Source organism: Hypanus sabinus, chromosome 7 (assembly GCF_030144855.1).
Source record: "Hypanus sabinus isolate sHypSab1 chromosome 7, sHypSab1.hap1, whole genome shotgun sequence".
Lineage (NCBI taxonomy): Eukaryota > Metazoa > Chordata > Chondrichthyes > Myliobatiformes > Dasyatidae > Hypanus > Hypanus sabinus.
The window spans coordinates 168,826,572-168,843,645 of NC_082712.1; the positions used below are offsets into that span (position 1 = coordinate 168,826,572).

Here is a 17,074-nt window from a genome sequence, read left to right on the forward strand (position 1 = left end):
GAAGATAGGATTTAATGGGGTCATTGTGATCCACAACCAGCTGCTCAAAGCCCTTCGTTGTTGTTGAGTTCAGTGTCTCTGGACAGTAGTTGTTGAGGCAGGTCACTGCCATCCCCTTGGGGACTGAGATGGTGTCTGAGGGACAGTGAGAGATGTTAAAGATGTCTATTACAATCTCTGCTAACTGGGCTCAACACCTGACCAGGTACATTATCAGGCCCCATGGCTTTACATGGGTTGACCCTGGCTAGGTTCTTCTGCGCATCAGCTGCGGCCAGACAGAGCGCCTGCTCCGAGGAGAGGACCTTCGTCACCAGCACATCGTTCCACGCACTAAACTGAACATGAAACACATTCAGTCTATCAGGAAGAGAAGCCTCACTGTCATTGACCCATAGGGTGAACGCCTAATCCATTATGGTCACATGCACACCATGTCTCGGCTGTCACAGAAAAGCTGTATATTCCCTGTGAATAATTCTGTTTTGCCTTCCTGATGACGCAGGAAAACACAATTCTTTTTGACCTGAGAGCTGTCTTATCCCCTGTTCTGAAGGCAGCATCCGATCTTTCAGCCTTAGCCAGACCTCTGCTGTCAGCCAAGGCTTCTGATTTAGAAATAGAAAACCTACAGCACAATACAGGCCCTTCAGCACACAAAGCAGTGCTGCCCTCACATAGGTGTGTTTAATAACAGCTGCATTTTCAACACACTCCAGTGGCTCCATGTGCCGTCTCAAACAGGCAGTCTGCAGTTGCTGGAAAATCCAAAGCAACACACACACGCACAAAATGCTGGAGGAACTCAGCAGGTTGGGCAGCCTCTATGGAAAACAGTCGATGTTTTGGGCCAAGACCTTCTTCAAGAATGAGAAGGTGGGGTGATACCAGAATAAAAAGGTGAGGCGGGTGGAAGAGGGTGGCTCGAAGATGATAGATTAACATAACTGGCTATGTGGCAACATTGAAAGATAACCTGCGGTGATCTCCCTGACAGACTATGGTATATTAGACTCTCAGACAACATCACTAGAGTGATGATCTGGCCATGAATCAGCACTGCTGTTTGTGGGATACAGATGCGTGGGACTTGGCTCCTGCATTTCCTGTAATGATGACTGCATTTCAAAAAGTATTTCATTTGGCAAAAAGTACTTCATTTGGCTGTGCAGAATTCTGAGATCGCAATTGGTAAAAGTGGACACAGCAAACTGGTATTTTCGTTATTACCACTGCAGTACTTAGGATGGCCACAAGATGGTGCAACTCATTCACACACTTCCTTACAGCCTGCTGCATTGAATTTAGATTCGTTGATCAGTTAACCAATGGAAAAGAGAAAATGTAAGAGAAGTGAAATAAAGCCATCAATCCACAGATTAAATCAAGGTGTTACTTTTAAATAACCCATAATGTGTCAGTATTCATATAAATTATTAATAATTATTAATAATTTCCCAGGCAGTTAATCTGATCAATCATTTTAGTTAGTCCCTCCCCATCCCTCTCTATCTATTACCTCAGTCACTGCATTACTCTATAAATACTTTAAATCACTTTTCATAATGCTGTTTACATTGTAAGCATATGATTTTTAATTATTTATGCATATTTTATTCCATATCTGTACTTTAACCTCTAACCTGATCCGTTCTGTTATTTTTGTGCAAGGAGGGGAACTTGGGAGTTGATGAGTCTGATCCATTTTGTTTGTTTTTTTTAATGGGGAGAGGGGATTTGGGGGTTGATGATCGTGCTGCCTGTCTTTTCTTGGTTTCTTGGCCATACAGAGAATTGAAGCATTTCAGAGTTGTATACTTTGACAACAAATGAACTTTTGAATTTTTATACTGCCTTCCCCCATCAATAACCCCCTCCACTTTATCTTTTCCTATCAGAATCACCTATGTGCAGGCACTTCTGTACCTCGTGTGTCTGTCTGTCTCTCTCTCTCTCTCTCTCTCTCTCTCTCTCTATATATATATATATATATATATATGCATTGAGTCCATGTATATAAGCTAATCTTATGTATTCATATTTATTGTGTTTTTGATTGTGCTTTTTATGCTTAATCTTTGTTTTTATGCTACATCAAGTCCAGAGTAACAATCAAATGACAAAGAAGAAAAAAATCGGCAGATGCTGAAAATCCGAGCAACACACACAAAACGCTGGAGGACCTCAGCAGGCCAGGCAGCACCTATGGAAAATAGTAAAGTCGACATTTCTTGTGGGGAAAAAGTACTGGTCTGCTGAGTTCCTCCAGCATTGTGTGTGTGTATGTGAGAGAGAGAGAGAGTGTGTGTGTGTGTGTGTGTGTGTGTGTGTGTGTGTTTTGCAGAGTAACAATCATTTTGTTCTCCTTTACACTTGTGTACTGAAGAAGATCAATAAACAATACTGAATCTCCATAAATCCATGGCTATTATCCTATGGATTTATTGAGTGTGACCGCAAGACAATGAATCTCAGGGTTGTGTATGGTGACATACCGTATGGGGAAGAAATGTGACCTAATGTTACTTGGACTGAAATGATTGTTGTTGCCAGACGGGATGATTTGGGTATCTCAGAAAATGCTATTTTCCTGGGATTTCCATGCATAACCGTGTCTAGAGCTTACAGAGAATGATGTGAAAAACACAAAAAAAAAACATCCAGTGAGTGGCAGTACTGTGCGCGAAAATACTTTGTCAATGAGAGGGCTCAGAGGAAAACATTCAGACTGGTTCAAGCTGACAGGAAGGCGATTGTAACTCAAAGAACCAAGAGTTAGAACAGAGGTCTGCAAAGGAGCATCTCTGAATGCACAGCATGTCAAACTTCTATGGGCTGCAGCAGCAAAAAGACCAGGAGCATGCAATCAGTGGCCACATTATTAAGCATGGGAGTTACCTTATAAAGTAGCCACTAAGGTGTATGTTGAATATCCTAACATTGGATGAGTACAGAGTGATACTTGATGGCTGGCACAGAGGATGGGCTGAAGGGCCTGTTTCTGTACTGTGTGACTCTAACACTCCTCTACTTGTCATCCCAGGCATTGTCAGGTATGAAACACTCTCTCCCTCCTCCTTGACATACCTCCAGTCTCTGAGTCATAATAGTTGGGATCCAGTCCTCGATCCAGCATTTTCGCAATCTTCTCAACAGCACGATGTTGAACGTGGTCCATAAATTTTCTCAGGTTGGCCTGAAGAAAACAAAACATAACTGTTTGAAAAGTGCCCGAGGCACCATCGCCACTTTGGCAGGTACATTCCACTCCCATAATTGTTATTACCACAGCTACGAAAGAATGCCTGCTCCTGGTGTAGAACAATTAGCATGTATGATACGAAGGGTAATTCCCAGTGCTGCTTGCTCTATACAAAGAAGAAAAGATCAAAAGAAACTGCATAGCTTGCTGTAGGGACTTTTTTCTGGTTTCATACATTATTTTGCATGGGAAAATGTGCTGATCTGCTGTGAAGCATGGATGTAAGATCCGGATTTGAGTTTCGATTTAAAAGAAATGCAGCTGAACAAGTGTCATCTCTTGATCGCAAACAAATCATTGCTCTCACAGTAAAGCTCCTGAGCCAGGGGCTACAAGGTAGCGTAGCGGATAGCACAACGCTTTACAGAACCAGTCACCTGGGTTCAATTCCTAACATTTTATGTAATGAGTTTGTACATTCTCCCCGTCACCACATGGAGAACTTGTATGGGTTTCCTCGGTTTCCTCAAAGACCTACTGGTTAGTAGATTAATTGGTCATTGTAAATTGTCCCGTGATTAGGCTAGGGTTAAATCAAGGGATTGCTGGACAGTGCGACACAAAGGGTCAGAAGGACCTTTTTAATGCATATTTCATTAAATAAATTAGCTGTAACACCTTGCTACTCCAAAGCACATTCTCAATCTATGGAAATAGGGAGGAAATTCACACCACTCAAGTTGATAGGGTTGTTGATGTGTGTGTTCACCTTCATTAGTCAGGGGACTGAGTTCAGGAGCCATGAGGTGACATTGCAGCTCTATGAATTTCTGGTTAGCCCACACTAGGAATATTCTGTTCAGTTCTGGTCACCTCATTATAGGGAGGATATAGATGCTTTAGAAGGTGCAGAGGATGGTTACCTGGTTGCTGCCTGGATTAAAGTGAATGTCTTTTGAGGATAGGTTGAGCAACCTGGAGCTCTTCTCTTTGGAGAGAAGGAGGGTGAGAGGTGACTTGATAGAGATGTACAAGGTGATAAGAGGCATAGATCGCATGGAAAGTCAGAGGCTTTCTCCCAGAGTGGAAGTGACTAATACCAGAGGGCATTATTTTAAGGTGATTTGATGAAAATAGAGAGGGGATGTCAAATGTAAGGTTTTTTTATGTACAGAGCGTGGTGAGCGTGTGGAACACCCTGCCAGCAGTGGTGGTAATGGCAGATACATTAGGGATGATTGGGAAGAGCTTAGATGGGAAGATGGATGACAAAAAAAATGGAAGGCTACATAGACGAGGAGAGAAGGAGTAGATTGATCTTAAGAGTAAATTAAATGATTGGCTCAACAGCGAGCCCGTACAGTGCTGTAGTGTTCTATGTTCTGTATTTTAAATTGGATCGCGTACCATCTGCTCTTTAGCACAAATGGTGAAAAACTGGTTTCTACCTGTTTGGGATGCAACTGTGCCCAAGGCAGAAGTTGAAAGGACATTTCCTTGACCATAAGACATAGGAGCACAATCAGGCTGTTCAGCCCATCGATTCTGCCACACCATTCCATCATGCCTGATTTATTATCCCTCTCAACCCCATTCTTCTGACTTCTCCCTGTAACATTTGACCCCCTCTGGCTAATTGAGAAACATTCACCCCCTGCTTTAAATATACTCAAAGGCTTGCCTCCACAACCGGCTGTGGCAGATTCATCTCTCTCTTGGTAAAGAAATTCCTCCTCATCTCTGTTCTGAAGGGATAACTCTGTATTCTGAGGCTTTTCCCACCGGTCCTAGACTCCTCCACTATTGGAAGCACCCTGTCCATGGCCACTTTACCTTGGCCTTTCAATATTCGGTAATTTCAATGAGATCCACCCCCCACCTTTCCAGAATCTTCCAAATTCCAGTGAGTACAGACCCAGAACCATTAAACAGTCTCATATGTTAACCCTTTGATTGGACATTTCCTTGATACTTCACTTTCAAAGCACTTCGCTGCATTTGACTTTATGCTGGCAATAGGTATTTACCCAACACTCAGCTGACTGAGGGAGCCTGCACTGCTGGACGTCTTCAGTGCTTAACGGTGCCCCGGGGCCAAGGGATCCTGAAAGCTACTTGTTAATAAATTGATTCTCCTTGGGAATGCTTGGGACATTTTAATGCTTTGACCTATTTTAACACTGGGTTCTGACAAGTTCCGTTTTAGTTCAAAGGGTAACTTATAGCATTGCTCAGATCTGATTCCAATCTCCAGCACTCCTAGCATCACAGGTAGACAGGCAGTGAAGAAAGGTTTTGGCATGTTGCCCTTCATCAATCAGAATTTGGGATATGCTGCAGTTGTATAAGATGCTGGTGAGGCAGAATTAGAAATACCGTGTTTAGTTCTGGCCATCATGCTGTAGGAAAGACGACAGTACAGAGGACATTTACGAGGATGTTGCCAGGACTCAGGGGACTCCGTCTGGAGAGAGGTTGAGTAGGTTAGGACTGTTTTCATTGCAGCCTAGGAGAATGAGGGGTGATCTTACTGAGATGCATGATATAAAATTATGAGGGGGCTTAGATATGGTCAATGGGCCCAGTGTTTTGCCCAGGGTTGAAGAATGAAGAACTGGAAGTTTGACTTTTTCTAAATGGAATGAACTATCAGAGTAAGTGGTTGGGGCAGGTACATTAATAATATTGAAAAGGCAGTTGGATGGGTACATGGATAAGAAAGGTTTGGAAAGATACATGTCAAATGCAGGCAGATGAAATTGGTTTAAATGGGAATCTGGTTGGCGTTGAACACTGGGGCTGAGGGGGCCATTCCCATGCTCTAGAACTTTCATTCTCTGTAACTCAGTGACCATGCTTTCTGTAACACAACACTTGGGAAACCACTCTGGGAGTATTGTGTATAATATTGGACACCCTGTTGTGAGAAAGACATCATCAAACAGGAAAGGGTGTAGAAAAGAATTGACAGGGGTTGAGGGACTGAGTTACGGAGTGAGAGGTTGAGAGTTTGGGGCTGTTTTCATCACAGTCTAGGAGAATAAAGATTGATTTTGTATAATGCACACTGCTTTTCTCCCCCAGGTTTGTGGAATTACAAGCTAGAGGGCATACGTTTGAGAGAAAAGTGAGAAATCTAACAGGGACTTTTTCATCAGACAGTGATCCAGGTACGGAATGCGCTGTCAGTGGAAGTAGTTGAGTGAAGAACATTAACGACATTTAAAAGATACTTGAGCAAACACATGGACAGGAAAATTTTCGAGAGGGACGGACCAAATGTGGGCAAATGGAAATCCTGATTGGCAGGGACCAGAGAGGCCAAAGAGGCTATGACTCTGTGACACTATACTCTCAAGGTTCAAAGTTCCAAGTAAACTTATTATCTAACTACATATACAATCCTGCAATTCATTTCCATGTGGGTGTAATCAATAAGTACATAATAGAATAATAACAATAATGGAATCAATGAACGACCACACCAACTTGGCCCTTCATCCAATGTGCAAAAGACAACAAACTGAACAGATACAAAAGGAAGAAAGAAATAATAATAATAGTAATAAATAAGCAATCATGAATGGATCAATGTGCAGAATATCAGTCAAATGGTAAGTTACCCTTGCGTTAATAAATTGGTTTGAATCTGACCATAAAAAAGAGCTACTAAAGCTGTTGACACTGGCATTCTTTTACTCACAGCTTTTATATTGGCTTGATAATCAGATTGGAGTGAAGATACTTATTTTATCTGTCAACTGTTTTGAAGTGCTCGTCCATACTTATCAAAGGACCCAACACATCGAACGATTAAGGTGAGAGGGCATAATTTCTAAGGGGACACAAGGGATGAATTTTACCCCTCAACCATCAGGTTCTTGAAGCAAAGGAGATAACGTCACTCAACTTCACTTGCCCCATCACTGAACTGTTCCCACAACCTATGGACTGACTTCCAAGGGCTTTTTAATCTCATTCTCCACATTTTTTTTCTTTTTTTGTATTGGCACAGTTTGTTGGCTTTTACACACTGGTTGTTTGTGTGTGTGTGTGTGTGTGTGTGTGTGTGTGTGTGTGTGTGTGTGTGTGTGTGTGTGTGTGTGTGTGTGTGTGTGTGTGTGTGTGTGTGTTTTTCTTGCATTTCCTGTGAAGAAAACAAATCTCATGGTTGTTTTTGCTGACATACACGTACTTTGATAATAAATTTACTTTGAGCTTTGAAGTATTTTTTTACACTAGAAGTGGTGGGTGCCTGGAGTGGTGGTAGAGGCAGATACATAAGGAACATTTCAGAGACATTTAGATAGACACATGAATGAGGGGTAATGGAAGGATGTGGGCCAACATTCACTCATGGTAGCAAAAGGAATACGTAGAGAATAGAACATAAAGCTAAGAATATAGAACAGTTACAGCATAGTATAGGCCCTTTGGCCTATAGTGCTGTGCCAACTTATATGAACCTACGCCACGATGAATCTAAACCTTCCCTCCTACACGGCCCATAACTCACCGTGTTCTTTAATCCATATAGAGTCATGGGAACAGGCCCTTTGACCCATCTAGTCCATGCCGAACCATTTACACTGTCCAGTCCCATCGACCTCCATCCAGACCATAGACCTCCATACCCTGCAATCCATGTACCTATCCAAACTTCTCTTCAATGTTGAAATCAAGCTCTCGCATGCACCACTTGTGCTGGCAGCTCGTTCCACATTCTCACCAATCTCTGAGTGAAGAACTTTCCCCCTAATGTTCAACTTAAACATTTCACCTTTCACCCTTAACCCATGGCCTCCAGTTGTAGTCTCACACAACCACAGTGGAAAAATCCTGCCTGCACTACAGTTTTCCCCTCATAATTGTGTACACTTCTATCAAGTCTCCTTTCATTCTTCTACAGTCCAAGCAATAAAGTTCTAACCAATTCAATCTTTCCTTACGACTCGGGTCCTCCGGTCCCAATCCCAATGGACCTATCTAAGAGTCTTTTAAATATCCTGTTGTATCAACCTCTACAGCATCTCCAGCAGTGCATCCAACACATATAAGTGTAGTGGTTAGCCCATTGCTTTGCAGTACTAGCAATCAACGATTGGGGTTCAATTCCCAATGCTACCTGTAAAGTGTTTGCTTGTTGTCTCCATGACCACGTGGGTTTCCACAGAGTGCTCTGGTTTCCTCCCACATTCCAAAGACATATGATTAGTGTGAGAGTTAGGGGGTTATGAGCATGGTATGTTGGCACCAAAGACAAGGCGCCACTCGTGGGCTGCAGTCAGCACAATCCTAGGACGGGGCTGGCCACAGATATAAAATGTTGCATTTCACTGTATGTTTTGATGTACACATGACAGATTAAGCTAACCCTTTCCATCTTTATCCCGAAGCAAGTCATGTGATCTGATGAAACCATGAAGATCACAGAGTCCAGGCCATTCCTGTGTGATCAAGTCCCAGGAAATGTGCCACCCAAACCGTCCTTCTGCCCCAATATCTAACACCTGGTTCACTTGTACCCATGGTAACATATGGTCATTACAGAGAGGTCATTTTCACAGCACTGACCTTCTTCCCAGCAGGCTATATGTGAACTAGACAACAGTTGTGAGCTTCCCTCAGTGAACACAATTGCAAATGGAAGAAAGACCATGTTTATAATTTCTTGAAGTGAAAATATCTCAATTTGAATTTGTTATGGTCCCTGAATTAAGCATTAGGACAAAAATCACACACATATGATTCTCTAATAGACCTGTCAGTTGCACATCATTGCAATAAGACCATAAAAGATAGGAGTAGAATTAGGCTATTAGGCCCTTAGAATCTGCTCCACAGTTCCATCAGAGCTGATTTATTACCTCTCTCAACCCCACTCTACTGCCTTCTCTCCATAACCTTTGATGTCCTGACTAATCAAGAACTTACCAACCTCTGCTTTAAATATACCCAATGACTTTGCCTCTACAGCTGTCTATGGCAGAGTAACATGTACAACAAGCTGCAGGAACTCAGCAGGTCGGGCAGCATCCGTGGAAACGAGCAGACAACGTTTTGGGCCGAGACCCTTCGTCAGGACAGAGTAACACAATTTCATCACCCTCCAGCTAAGAAATTTCTGTAGATTGCTCTAAAACTTCTGTACAATAACTTCATTTAAAAAATCAAGGTAATTTAAACTACACTTAAGATTTTATTTTATCAGATTTGGTTTTTTTGCACTTTTCTCTGGTTAGACTGGACTTCCTGTTGCATTTGTTACATTGGTTGTGAAATGATCTGAAACATTGAGAGTGACAAAGGATTATATAAATATTAATCATGCATCTACACTGCACTGTAAACACCTTAAACCACTTTCTATAATGCTCTTTTGATTGTTATAGGCCGTGTTGTATGACGTAAGTGATCATGGTCTTTCCATGACCTTGATTGTTCTTGGCAAATTTTTCTACAGAAGTAATTTGTCACTGCCTTCTTCTGGGCAGTGTCTTTACAAGACAGGTGACCCCAGCCATTATCAATACTCTTCAGAGATTGTCTGCCTGGCGTCAGTGGTAGCATAACCAGGACTTGTGATATGCACCAGCTGCTCATACGACCATCCACCACTGCTCCCACGGCTTCATGTGATCCCAATCCGAGGTGAGTGCTAAACAAGAACTGCACCTTGTGCAAGGGTGACCTGTAAGCTAGTAGAGGTAAGGAGGGAATGCCGTTGATATTGTAAATACATGCTGGTATTCATGTATTTATGCACATTTTGTTCCATATCCCAAGTTTATTTTCATATTATTCTTACAATAGTTGAATGTTGTTATTTTTGTTGTGCCTCGCACCAATACACCAAAGTAAATTCCGGCATGTCAGTCCACAGCTTCCTTTACTGCTACGATGAGGCCACACTCAGGTTGGAGGACCAACGCCTGATATTCTGTCTGGGTAGCCTCCAATCTGATGGCATGAACGTTGATTTCTCAAACTTCCAGTAACGGCCCATTCTTGTTTCCCTCTCTCACCTTTTTCCTTTTCTGCCCATCACCTCCCTCTGGTGCTCCTCCTCCTTCCCTCTCCTTCCAGGTCTTCTACCCTCTCCAATCAGCTTTCCACCTTCTCTTTCACCAATCAACATCCCTACGCTTTAATTCAACCCCTCCCCCCTCTGCCAGTTTGACCTATCTCTTGTACTATATCCATCCCTTCCCCCACTTTCCTGCTCTGACTTCTCAAGTTTTCCGGTCCTGGCAAAGGGTCTCATCCTGAAACATCAACTGTTTAGTCTTTTCTATAGATGCTGCCTGGCTTGCTGAGTTCCTGCAGCATTTTGCACGTGTTGTCTTGGATTTCCAGCAACTGCAAATGTTTTCATGTTTGTGACAGCAAATCCCTAACACGTGGGATTGTATGCACTGAATAAAGTTGATCCTTGAACTTCGATGCAATGTGGGCATATGGGGGTGGGGGGAGGTATAGAAATTAGTCTTCTCCCTCAAGAGTGAATTGAACAAAACATCCACACGTAACACTCCATTTCCAAGATACTGTACCATGGAACTGAATGACAAAAGCAGATATTTCATTTCACCAAATTTCATTTCATTTCTGTATATTTAGTGACTGGAAATGAGGGTAAATTCCTCATTTACACCGGTGTTTCACTGGTTGTAGACAGGAGTGCTGACAACATACACCAACTTGAAAACTAAGTTCTGAAACACAGATGACTCAGCCCAGCATATAACTCGTTTATTTTCTGTTCTCCCCTGACTACCATTCAATGTTGTTTCTCCACACAGCCACATTAGCCACAAGTGCCAGCCATAAACCAAAATTTAAAACAGAGTGGAACTGAAACACAATTACTGTGGTATGAAATCTGACAGGTCAAGGAGTTTACAGGATTAAATAGCCAACAACAGCATACACAGCTATGAGCATTCAGGAATGTTCTCTACAACTTTGACAACTTGACAACAGTTACTATGCTTCAGAGATCGTTCCTGTCTGTAAAGGAATTTGGGACTTTTGAGAAATGCACTGCAGTTATGTGGCCACACATCACCTCGGCTCAAACACTGCGTTTGATGCACTGTTCAGTCTCTTATCATGGAAGTTCATCGCAAAGACAGACATTTCACAGGGATATTATAGTTACCCAGATAATTAAAATTTTCTTCCAATTGTAACAAGATGACATTATTAATTTAATTTTTTTTTAAATAAGGCATAAATAAATTATTACCTCATGAGACAATAAGACATTGGAGCAGAATTAGGCCATTCGGCGCATTGAGCCTACACCACCATTCCATCATGGCTGATCTATTTCCCTCTCAGCCCCGTTTTTCCGTCTTGTCCCTGTATCATTTCACACCCTGGCTAATCAAGAACCAAACGGCTTCTGTCTTAAATATACCCAATAACCTATCTTCCACAGCCTTCTATGGCAACAAATTACACTCATTCATCACCCTGTAGCTAAAGAAATTCATCCTCATCTTTGTTTTAAATAGAAGTCCCTCTATTCTGAGGTTGTGCCCTCTGGCCCTAGACTCACCCACTAGGGAAAACATCTCTCCACATCTAGCCTATCTCGACCTTTTAACCTTCAATAGGTTTTAATGAGATCCCTCCTCATTCTTCTAAATTCCAGCGAATAAGGCCCAGAGTCATTAAATGCTGCTCATATGACAATCCCAGGATCATTTTCATAAACCTCCTTTGAACCTTCTCAATGTCAGCACATCCTCTCTTAAATAAAGGGCCCAAAACTGGTCACAATTCTCCAAGTGAGCTCTCACCTGTGCTTTATAAAGCTTCAACAGTACAGCCTTGTTTTTAATATTCTAATCCTCCTGAAATGAATGCCAATATTGCATTTGCCTTTCTCACCACCAATTCTAATTGCAATTTAACCTTTTGTACAAGGACTCTCTTTGCACCCTTTGCACCTTGGATTTTGTATTTTCTCCCCTTTTTGAAAACAGTCTATGTTTTTACTCCTTCTACCAAAGTGCATGACCGTACTTACTTCCCAACACTGTATTCCATCTGCCACTTCTTTGCCCATTGTCCTAATCTGTCTAAGCCCTTCTGTAGCCTCTCTGCTTCCTCAACACTTACTGCTCCTCCATCTGTCTTCACATCACCTGCAAACTCAGCCGTAGGTTATCAATTCCATCATCTAAACAGTTGACATATAACATAAAAAGTTGTCCCAATACCGGCCCCTGTGGAACTTGTCACTGGCAGCCAATCAGAATAGACTCCCTTTATTCCCACTCTTTGCCTCCTGCCAATCAGCCAATGTTCTGTCCATGCTAATATCTGTCCTTTAATATGATGGGCTCTTTTCTTGCTAAGCAGCCTCATGTGCAGCATCTTGTCAAAGGTCTTCTGAAACTCCAAGTACACAACATCCTTATTATTTGCCCTGCCTGTTATTTTCTCAGGTAAGATTTGTCAGGCAATATTTCCCCTTTAGAAAACCATGCTGATTTTGGCCCATTTTATCATGTGCCTCCAAGTACCCCAAAACCTCAATCTTAACAATCGACTCCAACAAATTTCCAACCACTGAGGTCAGGCTAACTGAGCTTAATCTCCTTTCTTCTCCCTTTCTCCCTTCTTGAAGAGTAAATTGACATTTGCAATCTTCCATTCCTCCAAACCATGCCAGAATCAATTGATTCTTGAAAGATAAATATTAATGCCTGCACAATCTCTTCAACCACCTCTTTCGAACCCTCAGGTGTAGTACATCTGTTCCAGATGACTTATCTACCTTCCAACCTTTCATCTTCCCAAACACCATCTCCCGTGTAATAGCAACAAAACTCACTTCTGCCCCTGACATTCTCAAACTTCCAGCATACTGCTGGTGTCCTCCACAGACTGATGAAAAATACTTGTTCAGTTTGTCAGCTATTTCCTTGTCCCTCATTACTACCTCTCCAGCATCATTTTCCGGTGGTCAGATAGCTACAGTCACCCCTCTTTTACTCCATAAGCCCATAAGACAAGGGAGCATAATCAGGACATTTGGCCCATTGAGTCTGCTCCATCATTTCATCATGGCTGATCCATTTCCCTCTCAACCCCATTCTCCCCATAACATTTCACACCCAGACTGCCCAAGAACCTATCAATCTCCACCTTAAATGCACCCAGTGACCAGCCTCCGCAGCCACCTGTGGCATTGAATTCTACAGATTCACCACCTTCTAGCTAAAGAAATTCCTCCTCATCTCTGTAAATGGTCGTCCCTCTATTTTGAGGCTGTGCCCTCCGGTCCTAGACTTTCTGACCAAAGGAAATACCCTCCTCACATCCATTCTATCTAGGCAGTTCCACATTTGACAGGATTCAATGAGATCACCCTCATTCTTCTAAAATCACTCCTGGATCTCCTTTCTTTTCCTTCCTATGTCATTGGTACAAATATATACAAAGACATCTGGCTACTCACCCTCCCCCTTTATAATGTCATAGACATGACCAGACATATCCCTGACTCTGCCACCTAGGAGGCAACATACCACATGGGTCTGTCTATTGTGTCCACAGACAATCCTATCTACTACTCTACATATGGGATTTCCTATCACCACTGCATTCCACCTCTGGCCCCTTCCCTTCTGAGCCACAGTGGAAGACTTAGTGCCAGAGACCTGGTATATTCTTTTTACGTGTCCAAAAAAAAATTTGGTATCCTTTTTGAAATTATTGGCTAGCTTACCTTCTTATTTCATCTTTTCCTTCCTTATGGCTTTTTAGTTGCCTTCTGTTGGTTTTTAAAAGCTTTCCAATCCCCTAACTTCTAACTAATTTTTTCTCTATTATATGTCCTCCCTTTGGCTTGGACTTCCCTTGTCAGCCACGGTTGTGTCATTGTGCTTTTAGAATGCTTTTTCTATGGAATGTATCTGTCCTGCGTCTACCAAGGTGTTTACAGAAACTCTAGTCATTGCTGTCCTGCCATCATCCCTGCTGGTGTCCCTGTCCTATCAACTCCTCTCTCATGCCTCTGTAATTCCTTTTACTCCACTGCATTACAGATACATTTGACTTTAGCTTCTCTCCCTTTCAAACTGAATATGAATTCTATCATATTATGATCACTGTTTATGAAAGGTTCCTTTACCTTAAGCTCCTGAATCAAATCTGGTTCATTACACAACACCCAAACCAGAATACAATTTCCCCAAGTGGGCTCAGCCACAAGCTGCTCTAAAAAGCCAATCCGTAGGCATTCTACAAATCCCCTCCCTCAGGATTTAGCCCCAACCTGATTTTTCCAATCTACCTGCAAATTGAAATCCCCCATAACTATCGTAGCATTGCCCTTTTCAGATGCATTTTCTGTCTCCCACTGTAATTTGTAGCCCACATCTTGACAAATGTGGCCTCTCTATACTACTCACTTCGGCGTCTTTTTACCCTTGCAGTTCTATAACTCTACCCACAACTATTCTACATCTTCCAATCCTCTGTCACCTCTTTCTAGGGATTTGTTTTAATATTTCTTCTACCAATGGACCCATGCCACCGCCTTTGCCCCCCTGCCTGTTCTTTCATTACAAGGTGTATCCTTGGATGTTAAACTCCCAACTATCATCCTCTTTCAGCCATGACTCAGTGGTGCCAAACTCCAAATGCACTACAGATTATCTACCTTATTCTGTACACTGCGTGCATTCAAATACCTTTGGTCCCACATTAGTCACCCTTTTCAATTTTGTCCCCGTTACACTGCAACTCATCCCACCAACTGGAATTTTGCCTGCTAATCTGCCTGCCCTTCCTCAGTCCATCAATGCACTGCCTCTGCTTGTATACCAAATGCCCCATCCTGAGCCCTAACACTCTATTTCCCATTCCCCTGCCAAATTAATTTAAACCCTCCCAAACCTGCTGCCAGGGTATTGATCACCCTCGGGTTCAAATGTAACCCATCCCTTTTGTGAAGGTATCACCTTCTCCAGAAGACACTTCAATGATGCAGAAATCGAAAGCCCTGCCCCCTGCAGCGGTTCCTCAGCCACGCATTCACTTGTAAAATCATCCTATTCTTATCCTCACTAGTGCATGGCACAGGCAGCAATCCAGAGATTACCACCCTGGAAGTCCTGTTTTCAGCTTTCTATCTAGCTCCCTGCATTCTCTCTTCAGGATCCTCTCCCATTTCCTACCTACATCACTGGTGTCAATATGAACCAAGATTTCTGACTGCTCACCCTTCCCATTTTGAATGCCATGGACCCGATTCAACACGTCCCTGACCCTGGCACCTGGGAGGCAACATACCATCCATTTGGATCCCTATCACATCCAAACAATCTAATGCCTACTCCTCTAATTATGGAATCCCGTCACTACTGCAGTCCTCTTCTCCCCACTTTCCTTCTGAGTCACAGCATCAGACTCAGTGCCGGAGACCCAATGGGTATACTTATTATTGAGTGGGAACGGCCAAAGGGGTACTCTGTATTGGCTTCCCTCTCCTGACAATCAGCCAGGTTCCTGCCTCCTGCAACTTAGGGGTCACTATCTCTCTGTAGCTCCTATCTATCACCTCCTCAGTTTACCATCTGAGGCAAAGGTCATCGAGCTGCAACTCCAGTTCCTCAACATGTTCTTTGAGGAGCTGCATCTCGGTGCACCTGGTGCAGATGTGGTTATCCAAGAAGCTGGAGTTCTCCCAGGATTCCCACAACTCATATAATGAGCACAACACAGCCTCTGGAGTCATTCTCACTGCTCTAACTATGTACTGACAGTTGAAGAATGAAGAAGAAACTTACCAGATATGTACTTCACCCAAGTCTGTTCTCACCAAAGCCTCCCCACTCTAACACTGGTCCACTCTGACAATGGCCTCTCCATTTGTCCCTGCTTTAAATATATTTGCCCTTGCTAATGAATCATGATTTGATTGGGTCACTGGAAAACACTGAATATCCACAAACACTCCTTTTTAAATCTTGTTCATAGACCTGTAGGTCAGTCGCCTCTTCTCTCATTCCTGATTCAATTGGGCCACTAGGAAATATCATAAATGTATCAGAGATCAATTGGACCAAAGGCTGTGCTGGAGCACAATAGCACAAAGTAAAGGCATTATATCAATCTATTTTGCTGATTTTCATTGCTATATGTTTAACATTGTCAGGCCTCTCCCTCTCTCCACACAATAATTCCATTGCACACCTCTGACTCTCTACCCATTTCTGCCTGGTGCCTTAACTGCAGACTTCAGAAGTCTGCCTCTTGCAAGGACTGTGTATTTCTGACATAATGTCTAGATACGTGAGGGCTGGAACTGCTGTCAGATGCACTCACATTTATAATAGCCTGAAAACACCAAACACACCTAATTTCAAATGCACCATCAGATTAAAATTCAACCATGTTTATAGGAAGGCGAGGGCTGTGAGTGGGAAAGTGAGTGGGAAGTTGAATGATTGGGAAGTTTTTAAAACCCAACAAAAGGCAATTTAGAAAGCTATAAAAAGGGAAAAGATGAAATATGAGGGTAGGCCAGCCAATAATATAAAGCAGGATACCAAAAGTTTTTTCAGTTATATAAAGAGTAAAAGGGAGATGAGAGTTGATATTGGACCACTGGAAAATGATGCTGATGAGGTAGTAACAGGGGATCAAAGAAGTAGCAGATAAACTTAATGGGTACTTTGCATCTACTTCATTGTGGAAGACACTAGCAGTGTGCCAGAAGTCCATGAGTGTCAGGGAGCAGGAGTGAGTGACATTGTTAATACAAAGGAAAAGTTGCTAGGTAATCTCAAAGGTCTTAAGGTGGATAGGTCACCTGGACCAGATGGACAGCATCCCAGAGTCCTGAGAGAG

At 42.6% G+C, this 17,074-nt stretch overlaps 1 protein-coding gene across 3 annotated transcripts in view; it reads right to left on the minus strand.

Moving 5' to 3' along the window:
• shank2b (SH3 and multiple ankyrin repeat domains 2b) overlaps positions 1-17,074 on the minus strand; it is a 1,221,224-nt gene that overhangs the window by 884,397 nt on the left and 319,753 nt on the right. For all 3 annotated transcript variants that reach the window (XM_059976077.1, XM_059976076.1, XM_059976075.1), the window contains one exon: positions 3,088-3,196. In XM_059976077.1, the coding sequence (XP_059832060.1) occupies positions 3,088-3,196 (109 nt within the window). The remainder of the gene's footprint in view (positions 1-3,087; positions 3,197-17,074) is intronic.